A 21,434-nucleotide genomic window follows, 5' to 3' on the forward strand; every position below is an offset into this window, starting at 1 on the left:
TATGGGTTCACCCAGTATCCACTCTTGGCCAATATTTATTCCTCAATATTTCTCTCATTGCTGTTTATGGAATCTTGCAGTGTACAAATTGGCTGCATAACAGGGACTGCACTTCAAAGGTAATTCATCGACTGTAAAACACCTTGGGACATCCAGAGATCGTGAAAGAAGCTATATAAATGTATGTTCTTTTGTTCCTTACCGAATTTGTCTTTGTCTCACCTTACCCCATTTCCTATATCTCCACCACAACGCCCTCCCCTTGCAAAGACCACAGGGCCCCGTGGATCTCGGCCTCCATGCCACCAGCCTCCACATTCACCAGATTATGTTACACTCCATACAACACGATGCCATCACCATTACCAGACACATCATACCCTTCCCTCTTGCGGAGGAACTGTTCCTTCCTGTTCAAATTGGCCAGAAATCGCAGGGAACCCGGGGACTGGGAGAAATTTAGAACTCAGCAGAAGAGGACAAAGGGTTTGATTAGGGCAGGGAAAATGGAGTACGAGAAGAAGCTTGCAGGGAACATTAAGACGGATTGCAAAAGTTTCTATAGATATGTAAAGAGAAAAAGGTTAGTAAAGACAAACGTAGGTCCCCTGCAGTCAGAATCAGGGGAAGTCATAACAGGGAACAAAGAAATGGCGGACCAATTGAACAAGTACTTTGGTTCGGTATTCACTAAGGAGGACACAAACAACCTTCCGGATATAAAAGGGGTCAGAGGGTCTAGTAAGGAGGAGGAACTGAGGGAAATCCTTATTAGTCGGGAAATTGTGTTGAGGAAATTGATGGGATTGAAGGCCGATAAATCCCCAGGGCCTGATGGACTGCATCCCAGAGTACTTAAGGAGGTGGTCTTGGAAATAGCGGATGCATTGACAGTCATTTTCCAACATTCCACTGACTCTGGATCAGTTCCTATTGAGTGGAGGGTAGCCAATGTAACCCCACTTTTTAAAAAAGGAGGGAGAGAAAACAGGGAATTATAGACCGGTCAGCCTGACATCGATAGTGGGTAAAATGATGGAATCAATTATTAAGGATGTCATAGCAGCGCATTTGGAAAGAGGTGACATGATAGATTCAAGTCAGCATGGATTTGTGAAAGGGAAATCATGCTTGACAAATCTTCTGGAATTTTTTGAGGATGTTTCCAGTAGAGTGGACAAGGGAGAACCAGTTGATGTGGTATATTTGGACTTTCAGAAGGCTTTCGACAAGGTCCCACACAAGAGATTAATGTGCAAAGTTAAAGCACATGGGATTGGGGGTAGTGTGCTGACATGGATTGAGAACTGGTTGTCAGACAGGAAGCAAAGAGTAGGAGTAAATGGGTACTTTTCAGAATGGCAGGCAGTGACTAGTGGGGTACCGCAAGGTTCTGTGCTGGGGCCCCAGCTGTTTACACTGTACATTAATGATTTAGACGAGGGGAGTAAATGTACTATCTGCAAATTTGCGGATGACACCAAGTTGGGTGGCAGCGTGAGCTGCGAGGAGGATGCTATGAGGCTGCAGAGCAACTTGGAGAGGTTAGGTGAGTGGGCAAATGCATGGCAGATGAAGTATAATGTGGATAAATGTGAGGTTATCCACTTTGGTGGTAAAAACAGAGAGACAGACTATTATCTGAATGGTGACAGATTAGGAAAAGGGGAGGTGCAACAAGACCTGGGTGTCATGGTACATCAGTCATTGAAGGTTGGCATGCAGGTACAGCAGGCGGTTAAGAAAGCAAATGGCATGTTGGCCTTCATAGCGAGGGGATTTGAGTACAGGGGCAGGGAGGTGTTGCTACAGTTGTACAGGGCCTTGGTGAGGCCACACCTGGAGTATTGTGTACAGTTTTGGTCTCCTTACCTGAGGAAGGACATTCTTGCTATTGAGGGAGTGCAGCGAAGGTTCACCAGACTGATTCCCGGGATGGCGGGACTGATATATCAAGAAAGACTGGATCAACTGGGCTTTTATTCACTGGAGTTCAGAAGAATGAGAGGGGACCTCAGAGAAACGTTTAAAATTCTGATGGGTTTAGACAGGTTAGATGCAGGAAGAATGTTCCCAATGTTGGGGAAGTCCAGAACCAGGGGTCACAGTCTAAGGGTAAGGGGTAAGCCATTTAGGACCGAGATGAGGAGAAACTTCTTCACCCAGAGAGTGGTGAACCTGTGGAATTCTCTACCACAGAAAGTTGTTGAGGCCAATTCACTAAATATATTCAAAAGGAGTTAGATGAAGTCCTTACAACTTGGGGGATCAAGGGGTATGGCGAGAAAGCAGGAATGGGGTACTGAAGTTGCAGGTTCAGACATGAACTCATTGAATGGCGGTGCAGGCTAGAAGGGCCGAATGGCCTACTCCTGCACCTATTTTCTATGTTTCTATTCTTCCATCACTCAGCTTCCAGCCACACTTCTCTGGTACCATCCTGTGCAATCAGTGCAAATGCACCCACCCACTCAACCTCCTCCCACACAACTGCCCAGGACGCCCCCCTCCTCCTCCTCAACGCCTCAATCCCCCGGCATTCCTGCAGTGTGGCAAACCAATTTACATCTACTTCCTCAAATCTAGCAAACTATCATAGAAATTTACAGCACGGAAGGAGGCCATTTCGGCCCATCGTGTCCGCGCCAACCGACAAAGAGCTACCCAGCCTAATCCCACTTTCCAGCTCTAGGTCCGTAGCCCTGTAGGTTACAGCGCTTCAAGTGCACATCCAAGTACTTTTAAAATGTGATGAGGGTTTCTGCCTCTACCACCCTTTTAGGCAGTGAGGAGGAGGAGGAGGAGACCCCCACCACCCTCTGGGTGAAGACATTTCCCCTCAAATCCCCTCCTACCAATAACTTTAAATCTATGCCCCCTGGTTGTTGACCCCTCTGCTAAGGGAAATAGATCCTTCCTATCCACTCTATCCAGGCCCTTCATAATTTTATACACCTCAATAAGGTCTCCCCTCAGTCTCCTCTATTCCAAAGAAAACAAACCCAGCCTATCCAATCTTTCCTCATAGCTAAAATTCTCCAGTGCTGGCAACATCCTTGTAAATCTCCTCTGTGCCCTCTCCAGTGCAGTAACGTGTAATCGCCACTCACTGTGTGGTCTCCTCTACGCTGAGAAGAGCATCTCCATCCTATCCACGATTGGTGCGGATCTGCCTGTGTCCCCCAGCCAGCCTCAAGTTACCTATCAAGATCAGCGACTCATCATCTTGGTCAATCTGTAAGCCTTGGATTGCAACCTTGACTTTTGTAGCCTCAACTTTACTACTCAGTTTCTTTATGGGATGGATGGACTGCTGGTGGGATGGGTCTGCCAATGGCCGGAGGGAGCGGGAAGGTGCGGTTTGCATTTCAGGTGCCGATTTGGTAACAACGCAGCTCATTCATTGCATTAACTCCCTCTCTGCGATTGGAGCATCTGTTCTTTCTCCTCCTTGTCCTTTTTAAGTTCTCCCCTCTCCTTCTCACCCCCCCCCTCCCCTCTACCCTCTCCTTCTCCCCCCCCCCACCCCCTCCTGCCCTCTCCTTCTTCCCCCCTACCCCCTCCACACCCCCCCCCCACACCCACTCCAAGTGGTAAATCTACCAATCTGACCAACCACAACCATTAGTGGTAATCACTCCGGGGTAGAGTTTCCACTTGGTTGCGTTGGTTTTCTCGGCCCGAAACCAGCACAGAATTCTACATGAAAATTGCATTCAGCACCAATCAATTTTCCACCATCTTTGCGCTAGTTTTAAAAACATCACCCTGCCCAGAAAACGGGTCACGCTGCCAGGGTCAATGAACTGCCATTGAGAGTTTCCGCTAATTGCGCTCGTTTGCAGGACTTCAAGGAGCCTCGAAAAATTAAGCTGGTTCTTTTGGGCGATAGGACACTTAAGGATATTTTGAATGTATATTTTTTAAATTTACTAAGAAACTGACTACTGTACCTCAATTTAACCAAGAAACAATTCTGTATATTTAAGTCATAATAATTTACAAATTTTTCAAAAAACTCAAAATTAATTATTGCAAATCAAAAACATTTAAGAGCCAAGGTTTCAAATCAGCAGCAGCAGCAAACTGGTTAAATTGTTGTGCCGGTTACATAGAAACAGAGAAAATAGGTGCAGGAGTAGGCCATTCGGCCCTTCGAGCCTGCACACCCATTCAATGAGTTCATGGCTGAACATACAACTTCAGTACCCCATTCCTGCTTTCTCGCCATACTCCTTGATCCAAGTAGTAAGGACTACATCTAACTCCTTTTTGAATATATTTAGTGAATTGGCCTCAACAACTTTCTGTGGTAGAGAATGCCACAGGTTCACCACTCTCTGGGTGAAGAAGTTTCTCATCTCGGTCCTAAATGGATTACCCCTTATCCTTAGACTGTGTCCCCTGGTTCTGGACATCCCCAACATTGGGAACATTCTTCCTGCATCTAACCTGTCTAAACCCGTCAGAATTTTAAACGTTTCTATGAGATCCCCTCTCATTCTTCTGAACTCCAGTGAATACAAACCCCGTTGATGCAGTCTTTGATATGTCAGTCCCGCCATCCCGGGAATCAGTCTGGTGAACCTTCGCTGCACTCCCTCAATAGCAAGAATGTCCTTCCTCAATCTAGGAGACCAAAACTGTACACAATACTCCAGGTGTGGCCTCACCAAGGCCCTGTACAACTGTACTCAAATCCACTCGCTATGAAGGCCAACATGCCATGGTGTGTTGTTGTTGGGGACTCCCCTGTGGTTACACCAAACACCCCCAGAACAAGACACAAAGGAAAGCTCTCCCTAACATGTTCCAGCAATGTGCCTCAACATCAGAGCCCGCTGTCTGTCTGCACTAGTTCCACATCCCCCCCACACGCCAAAGGGAGATGTCAGTTTAAGGGTTTGGTAGTTGTTTGCACATCTACAGAGCAATGTGCTGAGCCAACCCAGGTACTCGCTCTCAAAAGGACTAGCGGAGACACCACTTTCAAGTGGAGCTTGGCCCATGTTCAGCGCAGCCTCCATGTCTATGCTGTGGTCAGGTTTGTTGCAAGGTCGGTAGCAGGGTAACCTCAACTTCACCACTCACACTTTCTTTATGGGATGGGCTGCTAGTGGGATGGGAGTGGGTCTGTCACCATCCGGCGGTCGTGAAAGGCACTATAGAAATGCAAGTCTTTCTTTTTTTTAATTCCACCAATCCATGGCATCTTTTCTGGTACAAGATCACCTAGACAGGCTCTGATCAACCGAGAGGTGGGTCAGAGAGGAATTTTCCAGAGTAATATTTTCCCCTTATGGGCAGTGGTGTTTTTTTTTCCAATTCTCCTAAGAGATTACGGGAATGTGGGGGTGGGGAAATTGGGAAGAAGTGTTTAGTCAGGATGCTCCAGCCATCATGGGTGTGGGGGCAGGTACAATGGACTAAACAGGTCTTCTCAAATTTCATATGTTCTTACACCAAAACCACAGCATAAGAACATAAGAAATAGGAGCAGGAGTCGGCCATTTGGTCCCTCGAGCCTGCTCCGCCATTCAATAAGATCATGGCTGATCTGATCTTTGCCTCAACTCCACTTCCCTTCCCGCTCCCCATAACCCTCGATTCCCTTATCATTCAAAAGTCTGTATCTCCGCCTTAAATATAGTCAACGACCCAGTCTCCACAGCTCTTTGAGGCAGAGAATTCCACAGATTTAGAACCCTCTGGGAAAAAATTCCTCATCTCCGTCTCAAATGGGCAACCCGTTATTCTGAAACTATGCCCCCTAGTTCGAGATTCCCCCATGAGGGGAAACATCCTCTCTGCATCTACCCTGTCAAGCTCCCTCAGAATCTTACACGTTTCAATAAAATCACCCCTCATTCTTCTGAGTACAGGCCCAACCTGCTCAGCCTTTCTTCAGAAGACAGCATTGCCTCAGATAGTTAAAAGAACGAATACCAAAATAGATCACGAGGGTGAAATCTTTATTGTCGCAGCTTAGTTCTGGTACAAAAAAGTTCTGCTGTGAATTACCAATAAAAAGTTCATCATTTAAGGTTTGAACAGTTCCCGCAGATACACAGAGTTCATCTGGTAAGCATTCAGCCAATTTCTGTCCGAGCTGCCGTAGTAAGGATAGCCAATGGTCGCGTAGTAACCGCGCCAGGCCCGATAGTAAGCCTTCCAGTAATCGCCGGGACTGTCGGGCTCGGTGGGCGGAAGGTGCCCGCTTTCGGCCGAAGAGCTCGATGCGCCCTGGCTGCTCGTCTCAGTGACACTGGGAGCTCTGGCCACCCTAGCTGCTCCAATCTTGGATCGTTTCGTGCTGGCCTTGGGAGGCTGGCCTTTAACGGAGGCGACCCGAGGAGCCGATCCCGCATCGTTTTCAAGCGGCCTTTTGGAAGGCGCGCGGGAGGAAGAAGAATCGGAGCCGGCACCCCCTTCCGAGCCCCCTCGGCGGGCGGCGGGCCGGGCGTCACGGAGGCTCCCCCCACTCGGGTCGGGGGAGCCCTCCAGCGCCGGGCTCGGGACTCCGCCACGGACACGCGCCATCACCGGCACCTCGGCCTCGGTGGACGATTCTCGGCTGCTGCTCCTGCTTCTTGTCGGAGAGCTGGCGCTGGAGTCGGAATCGCTGGGGTCAGGCCCAACCAGCACCGGCGGCTTGGCCCGTTGCTGATTAGTGTGCAGACACCTCATATCCCTCTTGCTCAGAAACAGGCTGCTGTTCTGCTCCCGGGACATCAGCTCGCGGGTTTCCAAGTCTTCGCTTTCGTTGCGCGACCTCTCCTTCAGGACCCCAGCGAAGCCGGTCCACCGCCTGACTATCTCCACGGGGTTCTCGTTCCGCTCGGTGAGGAACTTCTCGTAATCCTCCACGATGCCCACAAAGCTCAGCGGCCTCTTGTTGCGTCTCGCTCTTTTCTTGAACAGCGGCAAGGGCGGGATTTTCGGAAGCGTTTCTTGCAGGGCCTTCCTCTCCTGGAGCGTGACGGCAGTCTCCTCGGTTACCGGCTGGGGCAGAGCGTCACGCAGATTCGCCCGGACTTTCATTTTGATGTCGTTGTCGGGTACGTGACAGACGGTGACCTCGGAACCCCCTCCCCCGAGCTCTTCCTGGGGTTCCTTTTCTGTCGGTGCCTTCCTCGGTTTCTGAACCTTCCTGGTCGTTAACTTCTTTCCGGCCGTTAACTTCTTTCCGGCGGGTTCGACGCGGGGTGGCAGTGGCGGGTCGAGGGATGGGTCCTGCTGCTTCACGGCGATTGGAGGGTCGATTTCAATGGGCAGTGAAGCCTCCACAGGGGGCGAATTCTCAGCCTCTTGCACCTTGATGACTTCCATGTCCCAATCAATAGGCTCTTCCAGTAATCCTGGGGGAATTGGATCTGTTAAAAAGAAACAAAAAGAACCGTGAAGAATTTTGCAGCAAGAGTCTATTCATTGTCTGCAAACTTGCACTCCTCAACCCTCTGGTTGGCGAGGGGAGTGGAGACTGGGGGGGGACAATCCTGTTCTCACTGTCTACCTATGTACCAACAGGAATGGCCCGATAATCGGCAACATGGAGCCTGGTGGATTTTCCCTCCTCCCGTCAGCCGTGGCTCAGTGGGCAGCACACTCACCTCCGAGTCAGAAGGTTGTGGAGGTTCAAGTCCCACTCCAGAGACTTGCGCACATAAATCTAGGCTGACACTCTCAGTGCAATGCTGAGGGAGTGCTGCACTGTCGGGAGGCGCCATATTTTGGATGAGACGTTAAACCGAGGCCCCGTCTGCTCTCTCAGGTGGACGTAAAAGATCCCATGGCACTATTTCGAAGAGGAGCAGGGGAGTTATGCCTGGTGTCCTGGGGCCAATATTTATCCCTCATTCAGCATGACAAAAAAAAAGACGATCTGGTCATCATCACATTGCTGTTTGTGGGAGCTTGCTGTGCACAAGTTGGCTGCTGCATTTCCCACATTACAACAGTGACTACACTCCAAAAGTACCACATTGGCTGTAAAGCCCTTTGGCACGTCTTGTGGTCGTGAAAGGCGCTATATAAATGTAAGGCTTTCTCCTCAGCCCAGCTGCACGGGTTTAAACTCAGCAGAGTAGAGGGATCAAACCTCAGTCTATATGGGTTACCACTTGACCATGCAGTGTATTCCCCAGTTAAACCATTGGGGGAACTGGACTCCAGCTTTACTCATAAGCTGGTCCACATCCATGCATCTCCGACACAATCAAGAGCCATTTATTATTTTACTTTATCTTTCCCTTTCCTTAAAGACCCTCGGCTCTTCCCCCAGCAAGAAGTTTCACAGAGGATATCAACTTGCAAGTCAACCAGAAATCATGCTGTCGCACAATGCATCCAAACCAGGACATTCAGTCCCCGGCTGTCCTTGGGCACGCTGTGCTAAATCATTCTGATTCAGGCACCTCACAATTCATCCCATCATAGGCAATCTTTCGAACGAGGATGACTTGCTTCCACAAGAGTTCACAGATGTTTCAATGAAGGACCTGATGTTCCAGTCCTGAACTCCAGTAGAGGGGGTGGAAGATGCCTGTGCGTGGATTTTTTTAACGTGTGCTGGCCGTTACACATCAGCCACCACACCGATGGGCTTGACGGAGCTAGGTCTTGGTCCAGGGGCAAGGATTAACCAGGACGACGGGAGACCTGCTCTGCTGCACAGACCTAGCGCGCACACATTGCAGTGTGGGCTGGGCCGTGCAGCCCCTGGGCCCTCGGCTCTTCTGGGCCCCGTACCCTTGTTCACCACACCTTCGCCACGATGTTCCAGGACCCGGCGCTCCAGCTCTATTTATAGCCCCGATCTGCGGTGGTGGTCTCACACAGGTCGGGGCGGTCTACACAGTGGGTGCTCCATAATCAGCCCGTGATCACCATTTGAGAAATCCTGTGGAACCAGCTTTTGCCCCTTTATTATTATGTTCGTCTCAAATCTATTCTCGATATGTAAAAAAAATCTATTCTATTAATACATCTGTGCCCATCACACACATGGAAAACAGATATTTTTTTAATAAAGAAAGACTGCAAAGAGAGCCAGTCATTTGAAATGTGTAATGGAACTCCTCTAGCCTCTGAAAATACATTACTGACACAGCAGTAAGAATGTCTAACTCCTGACCGTGCTTGGCCATCACAGTGAGAAGGAATTCAGGCATTTCATCTCACCCGCAGACTACAGAAAGTCAGCTTACTACTTCTTACCGGGATCAACAGGGTAGAGGCTGGGAGGCTGTTCTCCTGGTTGAGGAATCTAGAACTAGGGGACACAGCCTCAGGATAAGGGGTCGGTCATTTAAGACTGAGATGAGGAGGAACTTCTTCACTCAGAGGGTTGTGAATCTTTGGAATGATCTACCCCAGATAGTTGAGTATATTCAAGTAGATTTTTGGATATTAAGGGAATCGAGGGATATGGGGATAGTGCAGGAAAGTGGAGTGGAGGTAGATGATCAGCCAGGATCTTATTGAATGGCGGAGCAGGCTCGAGGAGCCGAATGCCCTACTCCTGCTTCTATTTCTCATGTTATGTTAAAGGTACACATGGGTGCAGTTTAATGGATATGGTCTTTCAACAAAAAACTGCATTTATATAGCGCCCTTTAACGTAGTAAAAAGTTCCAGGGTGCTTCACAGGAGCGTTATCAAACAAAATTTGACACCAAGCCACATCAGGAAATATTAGTTCTTATTGCAAGGGAGATGGAGTATAAAAGTAGGGAAGTCCTGCTACAACTGAGAACACACCTGGAGTACTGCATACAGTTTTGGTTTCCGTATTTAAGGAGGGACATACTTGCATTGGAGGCAGTTCAGAGAAGGTTCACTAGGTTGATTCCAGAGATGAGGGGGTTGACTTATGAGGAAAGGTTGAACAGGTTGGGCCTAAACTCATTGGAGTTTAGAAGAATGAGAGGTGATCTTATTGAAACATAAAATTCTGAGCAGGCTTGACAGGGTGGATGCAGAGAGGATGTTTCCCCTCGTGGGGGAATCTAGAACTAGGGGGCATAGTTTCAGAATAAGGGGTCGCCCATTTAAAACAGAAATGAGGAAGAATTTCTTCTCTGAGGGTCGTGAATCTTTGGAATTCTCTGCTGCAGAGTGCTGTGGAGGCTGGGTATTTGAATATAGAAGGCTGAGATAGACAGATTCTTGAACTATAAAGTTAAATGTTAAATATCATGGTACATCAGTCATTGAAAGTTGGCATGCAGGTACAGCAGGCGGTGAAGGCGGCAAATGGCATGTTGGCCTTCATAGCTAGGGGATTTGAGTATAGGAGCAGGGAGGTCTTACTGCAGTTGTACAGGGTCTTGGTGAGGCCTCACCTGGAATATTGTGTTCAGTTTTGGTCTCCTAATCTGAGGAAGGATGTTCTTGCTATTGAGGGAGTGCAGCGAAGGTTCACCAGACTGATTCCCGGGATGGCAGGACTGACATATGAGGAGAGACTGGATCGACTGGGCCTGTATTCATTGGAGTGTAGATGAATGAGACGGGATCTCATAGAAACATATAAAATGCAGGAAGAATGTTCTCGATGTTGGGGAAGTCCAGAACCAGGGGTCACAGTCTAAGGATAAGGGTAAGCCATTTAGGACCGAGATGAGGAGAAACTTCTTCACTCAGAGTTGTTAACCTGTGGAATTCTCTGCTGCAGAGAGTTGTTAATGCCAGTTCGTTAGATATATTCAAAAAGGGAGTTAGATATGGCCCTTACGGATCAAGGGGTATGGAGAGAAAGCAGGAAAGGGGTACTGAGGTGAATGATCAGCCATGATCTTATTGAATGGTGGTGCAGGCTAGAAGGGCCGAATGGCCTACTCCTGCCCCTATTTTATATGTTTCTATGTAACACACAGGAAAGTGGAATTGAGGCCAATATCAGATCAGCCATTATCTTATTGAATGGCAGAGCAGGCTTGAGGGGGCATATAGCCTAATCCTGCTCCGATTTCTTATGTTCTTTTGAGGACAGGTGAAGTAGGTTTAAGGAGCGTCTTAGAGGAGAGGAGAGATGGAGAAACTGAGCGGTTTAGGGAGGGAATTGCAGAGGTTAGGGCGCAGGCTGCTGAAGGCACAGCCACCAATGGTGGAGTGAAGGAAATCACAGGATGCACAAGAGGCGAGAATTAGACCTCAGATTTCTCATCATATATTTGTAATTGAATTACCTTATCCAGTGTTTACTTAACAGTACATAGAACATGTTGCCTAAAAGCACATAGATTCACTTTAGCAGCAGAGCAGTACAATGTATAAGGCTTTGGTCCTTGTAAAGCACCATAATCATCTGACTTATAGTCAGCAATGCCATGGGAGACCTGTTAATTATACATATATTAAACCAGTATGCCCAAGAAAGATTTGCATTTATATAGCGCCTTTCACGGCCTCAGGACGTCCCAAAGCGCTTTTCAGCCAATGACGTACTTTTGAAGTGTAGTCACTGTTGTAATCTAGGAAACAAGTGCTCTACTCGGAACTCCTATGCGACAAATGAGCCCCAGGTAAGCAGAGGAAACGTTACAAGGACACCCTCAAAGCATCCCTGATAAAGTGCAACATCCCCACCGACACCTGGGAATCCCTGGCCCAAGACCGCCCTAAGTGGAGGAAGTGCATCCGGGAGGGCGCTGAGCACCTCGAGTCTCGTCGCCGAGAGCATGCAGAAACCAAGCGCAGGCAGCGGAAGGAGCGTGCGGCAAACCAGACTCCCCACCCACCCTTTCCTTCAACCACTGTCTGTCCCACCTGTGACAGAGACTGTAATTCCCGTATTGGACTGTTCAGCCACCTGAGAACTCACTTTTAGAGTGGAAGCAAGTCTTCTTCGATTTCGAAGGACTGCGTATGATGATGTAGGAAACGCGGCAGCCAATTTGTACACAGCAAGATCCCACAAACTGCAATGTGATAATGACCAGATAATATGTTGATTGAGGGATTGATTGATTGGTTGTAAAGCACTTTGAGACATCTGGTGGTCGTGAAAAGGGCTATATAAATCCAAGTCTGTCTTTCTTCCAAAAATGGGAGATTCTGTAACGGCTACAGTACGCAGTTACAACTTGGCTCCAGTTAAAAACAATTTAGCATATCACACTTTCAATTATGCTCACGGTCTTCACCTACCAGGCAGACACAGGAGCTGAAGATTGCATCGCTGGGCTATTAGCCCCAATTCCGTCTCCTCTTCACCACGGCAACAAAATGTTACAGCCAAGCCTTGAGTGCCTGAATGAATATCAAAAGAAAATTAAGATGCAAGGTGTTTTTTTTTCCTAGTATGCAAAAGGACTCATTAATGCTACCTTTTAAATTTCGCCGTATAATTTTCTCCAACGCTTTTCTAAAAGGCACTGGCCTGTATTGTCATATGACTGCACTCATTGCCTTCCAGCACTTCCCCATAGAGTCACTGCTTCATGCACGAAGCTGGAGTGCAGGGTTATTCGCCTGCAGAAGGCTTCGCGGTCAATGTTCCGTGAGCTGTGCTTTGTTCTGCGCGTCCCGTTTCGTTTAATGCGTGGTCCCTTTAAATTTCAGCGCCCACGCAATGTTTACAATGGAAAAGCTGGTGAGCAGCCTGCGCGGGATCCGACAAACACGCGCACCGTGGTGGTAACATTGGTCACAGCCGAGCTCGATGATGTTCACAGCCCATATTCCCCAATGGCCACTTTCCAGTCGGGCTTACTGAGTAGTGACAGATAGGAAGCGAGGCGTTGCTTGCACTTATACAGCATCTTATAGCACTTGTATCTCAACGCCCTTCTTATACGCAAGACCATCAGCAGGCCGGGCCATTAAGAGGGAGCAACGTGTGGAGGCATGCCACTGCAGGGAGCAGCGCATGTTGCTGCAGGAGGGCGACGGCTGCGAAGAGGACTAGATTGGACGCTGATTGCAGTGTGGGCAGGTACAGCAGGAGCGGCGAGGTCGGGGCGGAGGAGCGGCAAGAGTTCGCAGGGGGGCCCAGGAGAGGAGTTAGGTCGGGGCCCAGAAGAGGCAAGGGCCCAGGGGCAGCACGGGCCAGCCCACAATGAGATATGTGTGCGCACTAGGTCCGTGCAGCAGAGCTGGTCTCCAGTCGTCTCGGGTAATCCTTGCCACTGGACCAAGACCTAGCTCTGTCATGGAAACATAGCAAATAGGTGCAGTAGGCCATTCGGCCCTTCGAGCCTGCACCACCATTCGATAAGATCATGGCTGATCATTCCTTCAGTACCCCTTTCCCGCTTTCTCTCCATACCCCTTGATCCCTTTAGCCGTAAGGGCCATATCTAACTCCCTCTTGAATATATCCAATGAACAGGCATCAACAACTATCTGCGGCAGTGAATTCCACAGGTTAACAACTCTGAGTGAAGAAGTTTCTGCTCATCTCAGTCCTAAACGGCCTGCCCCTTATCCTAAGACTATGTCCCCTGGTTCTGGACTTCCCCAACATCGGGAACATTCTTCCCACATCTAGCCTGTCTAGTCCAGTCAGAATCTTATGTTTCTATGAGATCCCCTCTCATCCTTCTAAACTCCAGTGAATAAAGGCCCAGTTGATCCAGTCTCTTCTCATGTCATTCCAGCCATCCCTGGAATCAGTCTGGTGAACCTTCGCTGCACTCCCTCAATAGCCAGAACGTCCTTCCTCAGATTACGAAACCAAAACTGAACACAATATTCCAGGTGGGGCCTCACCAAGGCCCTGTCCAACAGCAAGACTTCCCTGCTCCTATACTCAAATCCCCTAGCTTTGAAGGCCAACATACCATTTGCCTTCTTCACCACCTGCTGTACCTGCATGCCAACTTTCAATGACTGATGAACCATGACACCCAGGTCTCGCTGCATCTCCCGTTTTCCTAATCTGTCGCTATTCAGGTAATATTCTGCCTTCGTGTTTTTGCCCCCAAAGTGGATAACCTCACATTTATCCACATTATACTGCATCTGCCATGTATTTGCCCACTCGCCTAACCTGTCCAAGTCACCCTGCAGCCTCTTAGCATCCTCCTCAGAGATCACACCGCCACCAAGTTTAGTGTCATCTGCAAACTTGAAGATATTACACTCAATTCCATCATCTAAATCATTAATATATATTGTAAAGAGCCAGGGTCCCAGCACTGAGCCCTGCGGCACTCCACTAGTCACTGCCTGCCATTCTGAAAAGGACCCGTTAATCCCGACTCTCTGCTTCCTGTCTGCCAACCAGTTCTCTATCCATGTCAGTACATTACCCCCAATACCATATGCTTTGATTTTGCACACCAATCTCTTGTGTGGGACCTTGTCAAAAGCCTTTTGAAAGTCCAAATACACCACCATCCACTGGTTCTCCCATGTCCACCCTACTAGTTACATCCTCAAAAAATTCCAGAAGATTTGTCAAGCATAATTTCCCTTTCATAAATCCATGCTGACTTGGACCAATCCTATCACTGCTCTCCAAATGCGCTGCTATTTCATCCTTAATGATCGATTCCAACATTTTCCCCACCACCGATGTCAGGCTAACCGGTCTATAATTAACCGTTTTCTCCCTCCCTCCTTTTTTAAAAAGTGGTGTTACATTAGCTACCCTCCAGTCCATAGGAACTGATCCAGAGTCGATAGACTGTTGGAAAATGATCACCAATGCATCCACTATTTCTAGGGCCACTTCCTTAAGTACTCTGGGATGTAGGCTATCAGGCCCTGGGGATTTATCGGCCTTCATCGGCCTTCAACCCCGTCAATTTCCCCAACAGTTTTCCGCCCACTAAGGATATCCTTCAGTTCCTCCTTCTCACTAGTCCTTTGGACCCCTAGTACATCGGGAAGGCTATTTGTGTCTTCCTTTGTGAAGACAGAACCAAAGTACTTGTTCAATTGGTCTGCCATTTCTTGGTCCGTGTGGTGGCTGGTGTGCAATGGCCACCACACGTTAAAAAAATCCACGCATGGGCATCTTCCACCCTTCAACATGTAGTTCAGGACCTGGAATATTAGGTCCTTCATTGAAACACCCGTGAGCTCATCCCTTTGTGGAGGCAAGTCATCCTCGATAAGAGGGACCACCTATGAAGGGGGTGGGCAGGTGTAGGGGGAACAGTGCAGCCAGTGTCAGAGCAGTGAATGGCTAGCCACAACGTCAGGATTTCTACGTTTAGATGCTCATGCGCTAAATCCCGAAGGTGCGGTCAGTTCCCGAGGGGAAATGACGACGAATGCTGTTTGCAGCTCTTCGCAACCTTGCTGTCATAGCTGACCCTGAAATGAGCTTTCGACCATATATCCGCACCATCACTAAGACCACCTATTCCCACCTCTACCATCGTCCGTCTCCGCCCTTGCCTCAGCTCATCTGCTGCTGAAGCCCTCACGCCTGTGTTACCTCTCGACTTGACTTATTCCAACGCACTCCTGGCTTGCCTTCCACATTGTGTGGAAGCAAGTCATCCTCGTTTGGAGGGACTGCCTATGATGGGACTTGTATCGGCAAATGTGACAGCTAATTGTATGCAACAAGGTTCCACAAATGAGATAAATGGTCAATTAATCTGGCTTTGGTTACGAGAGAGATAAGTGCTGGCCAGGACACCGGGAGAACTCTTGCTGTTCTTTGAATAGCGTCATGCATTATTTTATTTCCATCTGAACCGAAAGACGGGGCCTCGGTTTAACATTTTATCCGCAAGAGGGCACTTCCGACAATTGAGCACTCCCCTCAGTACTGCAGAAATACAAGCCTAGATTGTGCGCTCGAGTCTCTGGAGTGAGGCTTGAACCCACGACCCAGTAATGCTACAGGCCGAGGTGGCACAGCTATTATTCATATACCTTAACGGGTAAGGAAAGTTATAAAAAGCAACATAATCATGTTTACGGCAATAAGTGCAGACAACGGCCATAGACCACTCTGGCTTCATATTCGGTTCAGGGACATTGCATCAATCTCCTAATTAGATTACGGCTTTTACAGGGAAAGTACATTCAACCAATATTCCCTCTAATTTGATTTTGGGTGCGCTGTCCCTTTAACTGGCTGCGTTGCCCATTCATTGTACTGAAGCGCGGGACCCCCAGACCACTGCACGGCTGTGCAGTTTAGCTGGACTGTTGCATTCAATCCATAATCCACTGTCCCCATCAGTGGTGTTGGAGCAGGTTGGGTATTGTCATTATCTGCCTACTCTCTAGAGGCTTCTAAGCTAGCAGTTCTCAAGCATAAACCAGAGCACGAGACACCAGGAAGAGCACAGGCATCTTCCTTGATTACATTCAGGACTGTGAGGCAAATTAGCAGAATGCTCCTTCCCTTAATTCACAGAAATAGGTTTGATAGAAGAGAGTTCTTTTACGTGTCGATCTCTAAAAACATTCGCAGTGCCATTTTCATGAACCACCCATTTATAAAGTATCAGAAAGCCACAGAACTTCTTCAGTACAGAGGGAGGAAGGAAGGGAAGGATGTGTGGATAAAGCGAAGGTGCTGAGTAGGCTCGAGGTAAATGGAATGTTGGCCTTTATTGCAAGGGGGATGGAGTATAAAAGCAGAGAAGTCCTGCTACAACTGTACAGGGTATTGGTGAGGCCACACCTGGAGTACTGCGTACAATTTTGGGTCTCTTTGTTTAAGGATATACTTGCATTAGAGGCTGTTCAGAGAAAGTTCACTAGGTTGAGGGGGTTGACTTATGAAGATAGGTTGAGTAGGAAGGGCCTCTACTCATTGGAGTTCAGAAGAATGAGGTGATCTTATCAAAACATAGAAGATAATAAGGAGGCTTGACAAGGTGGATACAGAAAGGATATTTCCACTCATAGGGGAAACTAAAACTAGGGGGCATAGTCTCAGAATAAGAGGCCGCCCATTTAAAACTGAGATGAGGAGAAATTTCTTCTGAGGGTTGTAAATCTGTGGAATTCTCTGCCCCAGCGAGCTGTGGAGGCTGGGTCATTGAATATATTTAAGACGTATATAGACAGATTTTTGAGCGATAAGAGAATAAAGGGTTATGGGGAGCAGGCAGGGAAGTGGAGCCGAGTCCATTATCAGATCAGCCATGATCTTATTGAATGGCGGAGCAGGCTGAGGGGCTGAATGGCCGACTCCTGCTCCTATTTCTTATGTTCTTGTGAGTGGAGCATAAACACCGACATGGACCAGTTGGGCTAATTGTCCAGTTTCTGTGCTGGAAACACAATGCAATTTGTACCAAAGCGACCTGCTCTTCCGATCCGGTGCATGTACGTCTCCCAGTCCTGGGGCACATCAAGGTTAACAACCAGGTTCACTTTCTCTGCATCAATCCCCCTGGAAGTCTGAAAGAGACAGACGCACACAGCTGTATAAATAAAGAACACCTTTACGCCACAGTAAATCCTTGCACATCTCCCGCTCCCCACGGCCAAGTGTCACAGTGTCCAAGCTTTTCAACTTTTGTCGGCCACTGAAGTGCAGCATGCTACGGAATCACAAGGGAGGGAGACGGAATAAGACAAACTAGCCATGTTCAACCCTGCCCCAAACCAGTTCCCCATTACAAAACTTCCCACAGGGCTCACTGGATTGCGATCAGGGACTTGCACAAAGGCTGATTGTTCGCTTCCCTAACGGAGAAGGTGGAGACCAATTGCAGCATCTTTGCCTCCTGCCTCAGCCGACATGACTTGTACTCAACTTCAAAATTCTCATCCTCATTTTCAAATCCCTCCATGGCCTCGTCCCTCCCTATCTCTGTAATCTCCTCCAGCCTCTCAATCTCAGAGATGTCTGCGCTCCTCTAATTCTGTCCTCCTGAGCATCCCGGATTATAATCGCTCCACCATTGGTGGCCGTGCCTTCAGCTGCCTGGGCCCCAAGCTCTGGAACTCCCTGCCTAAAGCTCTATGCCTCTTTTTCCTCCTTCAAGACGCTCCTTAAAACATACCTCTTTAACCAAGCTTTTGGTCACCTGTGCTAATTTCTACTTATGCGGCTCGGTGTCAAATTTTTTTAATCTCCTAATACTCCTGTGAAATGCCTTGGGATATTGAGGGCGCTATACAAATACAGGTTGTTGTTGTTGACGGAAGAACTGGAATCCTTCCATTTGGTTTGTGCGACTTAGGGAGTTTGATGTTTTATTTAAACGATGCAGAACATAAAATTGGCTCATTACAATGAGAACAATCTCCTCCGTTTTTGTTTGCTACAAAGAAATAAGTATTATGGATATATTTCTCCATTAAATTCAACAGTATCGTAGAACTAATCCAGACACCCAACATAAGGGAATGGTAGCACAGTGGTTATGGTACTGAATTAATAATCCAGAGGCAAGAGTTCAAATCCCACCAATAAACCTGGAATAAAAAGTTAGCATCAGTAATGGTGACCATGCAACTATCTGACTGTCGTAAAAACCCATCTGGTTCGCTGATGTCCTTTCGGGAAGGAAATCTGCCGCCCTTACCTAGTCTGGCCGATGTGACTCCAGTCCCACGGCAATGTGGTTGAACATAAGAAATAAGAGCAGGAGTAGGCCACTTGGCCCCTCGAGCCTACTCCTCCATTTAATAAGATGCCCTCTGAAATGGCCGAGCAGGCCACTCAGTGAAAGAAAGAATTGCATTTATATAGCGCCTTTCATGACACCGGACACCTCAAAGCACTTTACCGCCAATGAAGTACTTTTGGAGTATAGGCACTGTTGTAATGTGGGTAACGCTGTAATTAAGGGCAATTAGGGATGGGCAATAAATGCTGGTCTCACCAGCGACCCCCACGACACATGAATAACAAAAAATAATTAATCTGGTAATGCGCTTACACAGCGCAGCAAGCATCAGAAGACAGGGAACAGTAGGTGCACTCTATCACTAAAGTCCAGGGTCTAACCTCTCAGTGTATACTGACGCTAGGAGCCAACAGTGTAACGACACCCTAATTCAACAGGAAAGAGCGCTCATGGTGGTGAAGTGTTCAAATGCTAGGGGTCAGGAGTGAAAAACTGAATTAGGAATCAGCATGGAACTTTTCATTCTAAGTGGTAGCAAGTGAGGGGTGACCTGATGGGAGATATTTATGATGAAAGGGTTTGATAGGGTAGAGGTAGAGAAATGTTTCCAATTGTGGGGCGGACGAGCCCAAAACGAGGGCGTACAAGTTGAATCTCCCTTATCCGGCACCCTCAGGAGCTGGCCTGTCCCAAAACGAGGGATTTTGCCAGATGAGGGGAGGTCACGTGTTTGGGTGGACTGCGCCTTTAAGTGCCGTTGCTGGGGTAAGTGTGTGTGCGCGCTGATTGGCTCGACCGACTGTCAAGTCAGTCAGCCAGCCAGCCAGCCAATCAGTGTGCAGGGGGTCCCAAAGAGCCGGCGGGCCTCGGAGGGAGCGCTGTATGCCGGCCCGAGGACTGTGGCTGCAGGAGTTCCAGCAGGCCAACGAGGAGGAGGCAGCCGATTGAGAAAGATTATATTGGCGAGTAGGATTTTGACGGTCGCGTTCTCCGCATGCGCCAGCTGGGAATGGTGCCAGACGAGGGGTGGTGCCGGATAAGGGAGTTCTGGATAAGGGAGGTTCAGCCTGCATAACTATTAAGATAGTCACCAATAAATTCAATAAGGAATCCAAGAGAAACTTTTTTTTACCCAGAGTGGTGAGAATGTGGAACTCGCTGCCACAGGGAGTGGTTGCGGTGAATAGCATTGATGCATTTAAGGGGAGGCTAGATAAACACACGAGAGAGAAAGGAACAGAAGGATATGTTGATGGGGTGAGATGGAGAAGGGTGGGAGGAGGCTCGTGTGGAGCATAAACACCGGCACGGAGCAGAAGGGCCGAATGGCCTGTTTCTGTGCTGTACATTCTATGTCAAGTCGTGGAATTAGTTTCCAGGGAAAGGTATTGAATGGAAAAGAATGAGAGAGAACTTGCATTTATACAGCACCTCATCACATCTCAAAACATCCTAAAGTGCTCCACGTTCAATAAATTATATCCTGCTGTTACTGTGGTTACAAAATCAATCTTGGGTATAACAAAATCCTGCACCATCAGTAAGAATGTCCTGTTAGTTTGTTTTTGGTGATGCTGGTGGAGGGAGCAATATTGGCCACGGCACCTGGAGGACACCCTACTCTTCTGTAAATAGTGTCATGGGATCTTTAGCATCCACCTGAACAGGCAGAAGTGGCTTGTGTGTACTACCTCAGTCTGAAGGACGGCACCTCCAGCAATGCAGCACTCCCTCAGCACTGCATGGGTCAGCCTAGATTACATGTGGTTAAGAGTGCCAACAACTCAGCCAGGTCGGCTAATGGGTTTGATGCTAATTAGACACAATTCGAGAGACAGGGAGCATCGAGGGACATGGGGAGAACACAGAACATAACATAAGAATTAGGAACAGGAGTAGGCCATCTAGCCCCTCGAGCCTCCATTCAATAAGATCATGGCTGATCTGGCAGTGGACTCAGCTCCACTTACCCGCCCTCTCCCCGTAACCCTTAATTCCCTTATTGGTTAAAAATCTATCTATCTGTGATTTGAATACATTCAATGAGCTAGCCTCAACTGCTTCCTTGGGCAGAGAATTCCACAGATTCACAACCCTCTGGGAGAAGAAATTCCTTCTCAACTCAAGTTTTAAATTGGCTCCCCCGTATTTTGAGGCTGTGCCCCCTAGTTCTAGTCGCCCCTACCAGTGGAAACAACCTCTCTGCCTCTATCTTGTCTATCCCTTTCATGATTTTAAATGTTTCTGTAAGATCACCCCTCATCCTTCTGAACTCCAACGAGTAAAGACCCAGTCTACTCAATCTATCATCATAAGGTAACCCCCTCATCTCCGGAATCAGCCTAGTGAATCGTTACTGCAGAAGATAAAGGTATGCGGAGTCAGTGGAAATGTATTAGCATGGATAGAGAATTGGCTAGCGAACAGAAAGCAGAGAGTCGGGATAAATGGGTCCTTTTCGGGTTGGAAATCGGTGGTTAGTGGTGTGCCACAGGGATCAGTGCTGGGACCACAACTGTTTACAATATACATAGATGACCTAGAAGAGGGGACAGAGTGTAGTGCAACAAAATTTGCAGATGACACTAAGATTAGTGGGAAAGCGGGTTGTATAGAGGACTCAGAGACTGCAAGGAGATTTGGATAGGTTAAGCAAATGGGCTAAGGTTTGGCAGATGGAATACAATGTCGGAAAGTGTGAGGTCATCCACCTTGGGGAAAAAAAACAGTAAAAGGGAATATTATTTGAATGGGGAGAAATTACAACATGCTGTGGTGCAGAGGGACCTGGGGGTCCTTGTGCATGAATCCCAAAAGGTTAGTTTGCAGGTGCAGCAGGTAATCAGGAAGGCGAATGGAATGTTGGCCTTCATTGCGAAAGGGATGGAGTACAAAAGCAGGGAGGTTTTGCTGCAACTGTATAAGGTATTGGTA

At 48.0% G+C, this 21,434-nt stretch overlaps 1 protein-coding gene across 1 annotated transcript in view; it reads right to left on the reverse strand.

Annotated features, from left to right (window-relative positions):
• Positions 1–5,955: 5,955 nt before the first annotated feature.
• The window catches only part of ddx20 (DEAD (Asp-Glu-Ala-Asp) box polypeptide 20), a 42,929-nt gene continuing 27,450 nt past the window's right edge, over positions 5,956–21,434 (reverse strand). Inside the window, exons 9-11 of the mRNA XM_070859241.1 lie at positions 17,217–17,322; positions 12,151–12,252; positions 5,956–7,373 (exon numbers count right to left, since the gene is read on the reverse strand). Of these exons, the coding sequence (XP_070715342.1) occupies positions 6,040–7,373; positions 12,151–12,252; positions 17,217–17,322 (1,542 nt within the window). The 3' untranslated portion in view covers positions 5,956–6,039. The remainder of the gene's footprint in view (positions 7,374–12,150; positions 12,253–17,216; positions 17,323–21,434) is intronic.

Source organism: Pristiophorus japonicus, chromosome 17 (genome assembly GCF_044704955.1).
Source record: "Pristiophorus japonicus isolate sPriJap1 chromosome 17, sPriJap1.hap1, whole genome shotgun sequence".
Lineage (NCBI taxonomy): Eukaryota > Metazoa > Chordata > Chondrichthyes > Pristiophoridae > Pristiophorus > Pristiophorus japonicus.